The sequence below is a fragment of the Vespa velutina genome, chromosome 1 (assembly GCF_912470025.1).
Source record: "Vespa velutina chromosome 1, iVesVel2.1, whole genome shotgun sequence".
Taxonomy (NCBI): domain Eukaryota; kingdom Metazoa; phylum Arthropoda; class Insecta; order Hymenoptera; family Vespidae; genus Vespa; species Vespa velutina.
In genome coordinates this window covers 18397700-18406833 of record NC_062188.1, presented here as the reverse complement: position 1 = coordinate 18406833, position 9134 = coordinate 18397700, and the positions used below count along the sequence as shown (strand labels likewise).

The following is a 9134-nucleotide window of genomic DNA, read 5'->3' as shown; positions in this document are numbered from 1 at the left end:
TGAATGAACTATCGAAAAAAGTTTTGTCCATTCTTGAAACATAGTTATCGTATCCATCGAACTGTAACGTGACTTACACTGATTACCTTCTACATTCTCTTTATTCACCGTTAGTTCCGATAGTATCATAGTCCATCGCATTGTTCATTGTGTTAGCCGATTTCAAGCACTAATATGGAAGTTTAAATGAGATAAGAAAGTACGAAGGAATGTTCGGACACAATTGTCGTAGCTAACTTATCGATAAGAAATGGTGGGACGAGGGTTGACTGGTCGAATGACTGGAGATGGGAAAGTAAAATAATGATTATATAGCGGAAACTATTCCAACGCGATATCCTAAGACATTATTAACATAATTTCATTGAATCGTTACTATAGATTATCTTGGCTGAGGCAACAACAATTGAAACTGGCCGCGAGGAGAGATGAGAAAAGTCCTAAAACAATATGGCGACAGGAAACTGGAAATCGTGTTATCGGAGAACTTCGTAGTTATCAAAGGGGAAGATTAAGGCATGACGGTTATGCCAGCGATTCGGCAGTATTAGACGACGACGACGATACATGGATACCAAGTTCAATTTCTAATCAGGTAGATCATTAGAAACGATTTTTCAATCGATTACAATATTTTAGGTAGATTAAATCGTCTTTTATTTTGTTACTTCTTTTCATTTCTTATTTCTTTTTTTTTCTCTCTCTCTCTCTCTCTCTCTCTCATTTTTTTTTCTTTTTTTTTTCTTCTTTTTTTTTTTTTCTTCTTCTCTCATCTACCAGACCCAAACGAAAACGACCCCTTACACCTCAGCACCGGCGAGTCCTTTGCTCCCGCAAAGATCGAGTAGTCGTAAGTACAATGGCAGCACTAGTAGCGGTATTCTCGGCAGACCAAGAGCCGAAAGCATGAACGAACGACCATTCGTCTCTGTGAAGAGAGCTTACGAGTATCGAAAGTACAGCGACGGTCAGGTGAGAGAATATGCTTGGATCATATCATTTTTCATTTTGTTATTCTTTTTTTTTTTTTTGTTTTCGTTTTTTTTTCTTTTTTTTTTTTCATTTAAAAATGTCATACCGATCGGTGAAATTCATCGTGCACGTTGTTTACGTCGATCATTCAATCAAAATTTTCTACGCATAAATGATGGTATCAAAAAAAAAAAAAAAAGAAAAAGAACAAAGTAAGAATATACTTGAATATTCATCGTTCTTCATTTTGTTTTCTTCTTTTATATAAATCTTCTTTCTTTCTTTCATTTATCTTTTTATTCATTTAAAAATATCATACCGATCGGTGATATTAATTCGATAAACGTTTTCATGATCTATATGATAAAAATTTTCAAATAAATGTTCATGTAAAAACGATAGTACAAAAAAATACAGTGGCACGATAGATTGCACTTTACATCAAATTTATTAATGTTATATATATATATATATATATATATATATATATATATATATATATATATATATATATATTTATATATATGTATGTACGATAGTCCAAGAATGCACTGTTTAGATATTTAGATAGATACGTTTAGAAGCAAAATGAAAAAAAAAGGGCCTTTACTCAAACTCCCAGCCCTCACCCCCCACCACCACCGCCCCCCCCCCATTCGGTCGGTAATGCTTTAAGCTTAAAATTAGAATTAGAACTCCAATGATCAACATACACAACGACGAATACAATATTACAGCTAGCTAGCTGCGATAGAATTTCCGCTTTGAAAAACCTCCTTTTCTTTTGCACTTCCACCGATGATGTATACTTACACGTATAAATACATAATTCATTATAAATAATAAGCATAATAATAATAATAATAATAATAATCATAATAATAATCATAATGATCATATAATATAACGGTAATGATAATTTATGTATCTAAACAAAATGCAAAAACGAAAAGGGGTGATAGAACACTAGTTTCCTAGCATGAAGCGCTTGGCTTGCTTTCCAGAGCCCTCCGTCATCCCCTCGCGCAGTATTTGCAGCCGATCCACCCTTAAGCACAGGAATGCAACGTCGATCGGATAGTCCGGTTAACTTGGAGAAGCAACAACCACCTCGTCCAGAATCTAGAAGCGATAGTTTTGCACGTACCGATGCCTTCTTGCGCGAGCATAGACAGCAACAACAACAATTCCTACAACATCAACAACAACAACAACAGCAGCAGCAACAGCAGCAGCAACAGCAACAGCAGCAACAACAGCAGCAGCAACAACAACAACAACAACAACATAACAACGGGATGAATAACATTTCCAGCACCATGGAAAATGGTCACGAACAAAGCAAACGGGCAATTATTCACGAGAAAAGTTTTGGAACTTTGGCTAGACCGTCGAGACCGGAGTCGAGAAATCGCGTAACAACGACGTATCAAAATTATTCGAGAAATTATAACAACGATGTAACAACTATAACGACGACAGTGACAACGCCAATAACAGCAACAACAATGACAACAATGACAACAATGACGACAACAAACGACAGAAGCAACAATGGCAGTGGCCAAAATGAAGGAGGACTTTTGGCGGTGGTCGATCAACAAACATCTGTCCCACTTAATCAAGGAGATCCTCTCGTGAGCCTCATTCGATCATTGGCTGAGATATCGCCTATTCGCTCACCCTCATCCAATTCCGCGACTAACAAGATTGAGAATGATCATGGTCATACAACTATCGATGCGACCGCGACAACGGTCAACAACAACGTCGCTAGCATTGCCACTAATTGTTCCCCTAACCAGTCGCCAAAAGCATGGCAGAATTGTACCCAGGTTTGTCCTTACACGCAAACATTCTCAATCGTCACGCGCGAATTAAACTTGAGCTTAATTGATGGATTACTACCAAAGGAGAATATCTTAAACGAGCACATGCATACCCAAACGTACACGTTACATCCATACACATAATGAGCGCATAAACACGGTGTGCTGATCGTACTCCTTTTTGAAAATAAGAATACTACGTACTCGGATATGTATTTGTTTCCTAATAATGATATTCATCGGGTGAAACGCACGTAAAACTTTTTTTTTCTTTTTTTATATATATATTAGAAATTTCATTAGCATCCGTTTGTTTCCTAGCACCAAACAGACTTGGAAAATGCATTGCTTAGCCTGGTACGCACATAGAACCGTTTCAACATCATATATAATTATATATACGTATGTATATATATATATGTATATATAATTATCTTTAATCGATTATTATCTGCACGATCCTGTTTTTCACGTCGAACGAGTTAAATCTTTTTTCTTGAATTTTTTGTTTTGTTTTTTTTTTCTTTTGTTTTCTTTTCTTCTTTCTTTCTCTCTTTCTCCCTGTGATCGAGAGAATGAGAGAGAAAGAGAAGGCAATATTTTGTATTAAGGTGATCGTTCTTATATTTTCTTTTGTTTAGTCCCACAATGACTCGGCGTCATCGTGGACCGAGAGAAGCGTCAGTCCCGGAAGTACAGTAGGAGTTTCGAGACCGCAAACACCTGCATTCCCTGTACATCCACGTACTCCTTATGTCAATAACGCATCGCCAACTGTAACATTCGCTTCCGATCGTGGCTATGTCATGTCCAACAATAGTTACAACATCAACAACAATAATAATAATATTACCGGAGTGGAAGCTACTGGTGGTAATAGTAACAACAACAATCTTGGAAATTATAATGCCGAACGAACGATTTACATTGAGGAGCGAAGGGAAGTCTCTAAGGAAACGGGACTTCCACCCAAGAGTCCGACAACACAACGGTAAGAACATTGAATTGTTTATATTTTTCATCGTTTTTCATTTCATTTCATTTCTTTTCTTTCATCCTAATTTATATTATATTTGTATTCGTTTGAACGAAGCAAAAGACAGAAAGAAAGAAAGAAAAAAAAAAAAAAGAAGAAGAAAGAAAAGAGATGGAGAGCTTCGATCGAGCCAACGAATAGGCTATACGTATAATATAATAATTTCAGGATTTCGTTGATCAATTTCTGTGTTTTTTTATTTAATGAATAGTCCATAATGTCGCAGGGAAAAATAAAAATAAAAATAAAAATAAAAATAAAAGGAAAGAAAAGAAAAAAGAAAAAAAACAGAAAAGAAAGATATGACATTTAAATTGATCTATTATATAATTCGATCATAAATGAATGAGACGACGATGAATGAAGAATGATATTCGTTATTCTAGACGCTTGAGTTTCCCAGCAAGCGGGCCGCTTAAACAAACGCATAACAAACGATGGCCGCTCACTAACCAATCGGCGTCGTTCGACTATAGGTAATATATTACGAAAAGTATGTGATACCTTTCGAGATCGTTGATATACCAAAGATCATGAGTGATACTATGAATAACAATAATCCTTATTGGTGTCGATCGTGTACCGGATCACTAGGATACACTTCATTTTCTTCCTTTTTTGTGTTGTTGTTTTTTTTTCTTTTTCATTCTTTTTTATTTGTTTTTTTTCCCTACCGCCTCCACCCCCCCTCCCCCCATTACACATTTGTATTCCTGTGGTGTTACTAAACAAGCTACGTGTTAGTGCACACTAACGATCAACTGCGTTACATTAAAGCGTTATGTATATACATACGAGTATGCGACTGCACGGATCCCGTATATAAATATTTTATATATATGTATATATAATCTTAACGCAAACGAACCATAAATATCAATGTTGTTATATATATATATATATATATATATATATATATATATATAACAAACAAAAATATAATAAGCAATTCGATCGTGACTTTATTTCCACGAGAAATGCATATGTATATATAGATATATATCTTCTCTAAATGCACACAAAACAATCTAATTCCGATGATTTAAATATCGATTTGAAAATAATTTATAATACGATTGCACAAAGGTCTTACGTGTTATTGCACTTTTCATGAAAAGCTAACTAACGTGAGCTGAAATTTTCCTTCCTGCATCGTGAGTTAGTATAGCATTCTATTATAATATTATGCAATTCAGTGCGGAACGTGCATAAATGAATTAGAAACATTGCAAAAAGGAACGAAATAAAAAGATCATTTCTTTGATCCTTTATTCTCATGCAAAATCATACCAGAACATAGATCTTATATGTATTATTCTCTTTTTCTTGCTGTGTACTCTCTCTCTCTCTCTCTCTCTCTCTCTCTCTCTCTTTCTCTTTATTTCTACCTCTATCTCTCTTTATCTCTCTGTCTCTATTTTTCGTGCGAGCGGACGCATATATACGCGCGCGCGCACAAACATTTCCTCCTGTTAATCCATCTTTTAATAACATCTGCTTACTCACTGTCGTTGATCTTCTACGAATCTCTTTATCGCTCTTTATATAGAGCGTACACACGCGTTTCAACGTTTGATCACGATGCTACGTCGTTACTTCTGCACGAGATTTATACCATTTATAAATCATTGGCTTGCACGAATGTATCGAGAGTTTCGTCGTTATAATAAATCCATTTTTAAAAACGATTTGTACATTTTCATTGCAGCAAGGACCGACCTGTTTCTCCGATAGGCGAATCTGCGATATCACAGGCTCAGGCTATTTCACATAGCCCTGGTACTCCAACTCACGTTGAATTTGCCCAAAGTCCGAAGGTAATTAATTATTAAAAAAATTAATTAATTAATAAAATGAATATACGTATATATATATATTTATTTATTTATGTACGCATTTATTTATTTACTTAAATATCGACATGTAGAGTGCTACGTCGTACACATCTATCAACAGTGGTGGTGGTCAGTCGTCTCCACAGGTGCAGTATTATGGATCAAGACGTTCGAGTATTCATTCGAACAGTGAACCTCAAGAGGTCGCTGACATTAACGTAAAATTCGTACGAGATACCAGCAGGATCTGGTACAAACCAAATATATCTCGAGAACAAGGTATAAATTTTTACAATGTTTTTTCATTCGTACATTGTTCATGTTTATTCGTACATATACACAATTCATTCATCTCTATCACTATTAATTAATTTATTTATTTATTTATTTATTCCTTGTCCTTTTTTTTTTTTTTGTTCTTTTTATAGCAATCTCAATGCTGAAGGATGCCACACCGGGTACGTTCGTAGTAAGAGACAGCAATTCTTTCCCGGGTGCGTTTGGTTTAGCATTGAAAGTGGCAACACCACCACCTGGTGCGCCTAGTAGTCCTAGAGATCCATCAAGCGAACTCGTCAGGCATTTCTTGATCGAGCCAACCTCACGTGGAGTCAGACTGAAGGGATGCGCGAACGAACCAGTTTTTAGTTCTTTGTCAGCATTAGTTTATCAACACAGCTTGATGGCAATGGCATTACCATGTCAACTGTTAGTACCTGAACCAGAAGCTGCTGCTAGAGCTTTGGATTCGCCCGCTACGAATAGTGCACAACAACTTCTTGCACAGGGAGCTGGTCAGTTATAAGAACTTTTTTTCCCTCCTCCCCCCTCCCCAGTCTTCTTTTCCTTCTTTTCCTTTTTACAACAACGACAACAACAATAATAATCCCACACTCGTACTCCTTCCAAATTCCTCCTTTTTTTTTTACTATAGGAGAGTAATATTTCTTGATGAATAGAAATAATATTTATGATTATATATATATATATATATATAGTTTTTTTTTTCTTTTTGTTATAGCTTGCAACGTTCTTTATCTTTTCACCGTCGACACAGAATCCTTGACCGGGCCTCAAGCTATCAAAAAAGCTATAAGTACTTTGTTCGAACAAAAACCTTTGCCGAGTGCGACCATCGTTCATTTCAAGGTCTCCACTCAAGGTATAACATTGACGGATAACGCAAGGAAATTATTCTTCCGTAGACATTATCCTACGAACAACATCAGTTATTGCGGTTTAGATACTGATGAACGTACTTGGGATTTTACCGGTGAAGATATTGGACGACCAATCAGCGCACAGTTAGTATCATTTGAATTAATTTTTCTTGGTTTTTCTTTTTTCTTAGTTTTTTCTTTCTTTTTGATAACATCATTTCTTATCTCTCATTTAATTTCTAATGTTTCTTTCTCATTTCTATTTTCTCTTTCTAGTCGTTGCTTCGGATTCGTAGCAAGAAAACCCGCTCACAAATCAGACAATCAATGTCACGTGTTCGCCGAGCTGGAACCGGAACAACCAGCAACGGCCATCGTTAATTTCGTCAATAAAGTCATGATGGGCAACTCGATCGCTAAAGCCAATATCGTATAAATTACGATTCGTCGATTATTATGTCATTCTTACGACCTAATCGATATATACAAACAAGAAATGATGATTTCGCAATAATGAAAGATATTAATAATCCATCGTCAATGAGAAAAAGGTTTGTCGTTTGAAAAGCTATAAAAAAATTATTACACTTCGAATTGATGTTTGACTGAAGGAAAAAGTGAAGAAACAAACAAAGAAGAAAGAAAAGAAGAAAAAAAAAAAAGAAAAGGGAAAAGAAAAAAAATTCAAATCTTAATTTATTCTAAATTAAGGCATAGCTTGTCGCTTGAAAAGCGATAAGAAATTGTTAATTAATTAATTAACGAATGTATTTGACCGAGGGAGAGAAAAAAACAACAACAAATTGAGAAAACAAGGGAAAAGGAGAGAAAAAAAAAAGAAGAATTAAAAATCCTATTAATTTACGAGAGATGCGTGTGTTAACAAAATAAAATGAAAAAAAGAAAAAAAAAAAATGTAAAAGAAAAAAGAAAAGAAAATTTCGATTCTCGTATAGAAAATGTATCAAAACAAGTCATCTAATTCCAACGATAAATAATAACGTGTTATCTGTGCGATCGCGAATCGTTAAATTGTCACGTAAAATGACAAATAAATGTAGTTCATCATAAAAAAAAAAAAAAAAAAAGAGAAAAAAAAAAAGAAAAAAAAAAAGAAGTATACTTGAGAGATATAAGTAGATACGATTGGAATAGATTGAGTTAAATGCAAAAATCTGTACGAGTTACTATGAGTAGATATATAAACGATCTAATCGTTGTTATGATCACTATATAGGAAAACGAACGTTCGAGTTTTTGATCTATCTTTAGAAACACAATGATAACGTAATACGATTAAGCGAATGGATTAAAACGAAGAAATTAGCTGAAATATTATTCCTTTCATTTCGATATTCGTCCTCGCATACGAATTGAAAGAGAATTTGAAAAAAAAAAATAAAAAAAAACACAAAAAAAAAATCATTGTTATAACCATCGTTACATTGTTATTATTTAAAACGTAGAGAATATCATAGTGACGATTAACGAACGATACGAAGTAGGGTAATGTCGAAAAAAAAAAAAATATATATATATATATATATACATATACGCATATAAATTATAGGTCATTTTATAAAATATAAATTTTTTTCAGTAAAATCAAAATTCATTTAAAATCTGTATAAATATCTTTTAAATATTTCTCGATTTTTATAATATTTCGTAAAGAGTGTACGAGAATATAAATTGTTTCATAAAATTCATTTACAGTATTTTTTTTCTTTTCTTTTTATTTCTTTTCTTTTCTCTTTTTTCTTTTTCTTTTTTTTTTTTTTTTTCCTTTGGATTGCAAATATTACAAAAAAAATTTCTCGATCTTTATCGTACTTCGTAAGAAATAAATCCTCTCGTAAAAATGATGTGTATGAAGGACGCGTGAAAATTAATCGATAATTAATTATATCGATTATTAATCGAAAGTGAACGTAATATTTTCTTACGTAAAATTTCCTTTTCCGTTTGTTCTTATTGACATATTCTTTTTCTTCTTTCTTTTCTTTTCTATTCTATTCTATTCTTTTCTTTTTCCTTTCTAATTAAATGCATGTATGCATTTACACGTCATAAGAATTAATATACGCGAATGTATTAAAGCGATGCTAGATCTTCCATAAGCATTGAACGAATTCGAAAGAACGATAATCTCTCTTTTGATAAAACTGCGTATTATACATAAATAAATATTTTCACAAATTTACAGATAATTTGTGATAATTCTTTTCTCTCTCTCTCTCTCTCTCTCTCTCTCTCTCTCTCTCTCTTTCTCTCTCTCTCTATTTTTCTTTTTCTTTCTTTC

The 9134-nt window shown here is 33.7% G+C and overlaps 1 protein-coding gene across 22 annotated transcripts in view; it reads left to right on the top strand.

The window, feature by feature from the left end:
* Window positions 1–8293, top strand: part of LOC124946660 (tensin-3-like) — a 171964-nt gene extending 163671 nt beyond the window's left edge. For 18 of the 22 annotated variants that reach the window (XM_047487692.1, XM_047487702.1, XM_047487737.1 and 15 more), the window contains 10 exons: window positions 382–595; window positions 781–972; window positions 1977–2807; window positions 3443–3792; window positions 4224–4313; window positions 5546–5654; window positions 5765–5951; window positions 6101–6466; window positions 6694–6976; window positions 7109–8293. In XM_047487692.1, the coding sequence (XP_047343648.1) occupies window positions 382–595; window positions 781–972; window positions 1977–2807; window positions 3443–3792; window positions 4224–4313; window positions 5546–5654; window positions 5765–5951; window positions 6101–6466; window positions 6694–6976; window positions 7109–7268 (2782 nt within the window). In that variant the 3' untranslated portion in view covers window positions 7269–8293. The remainder of the gene's footprint in view (window positions 1–381; window positions 596–780; window positions 973–1976; window positions 2808–3442; window positions 3793–4223; window positions 4314–5545; window positions 5655–5764; window positions 5952–6100; window positions 6467–6693; window positions 6977–7108) is intronic. The other 4 variants (XM_047487775.1, XM_047487728.1, XM_047487866.1 and 1 more) reach the window with 4 other exon arrangements.
* The last annotated feature ends 841 nt before the right edge of the window (window positions 8294–9134 follow it).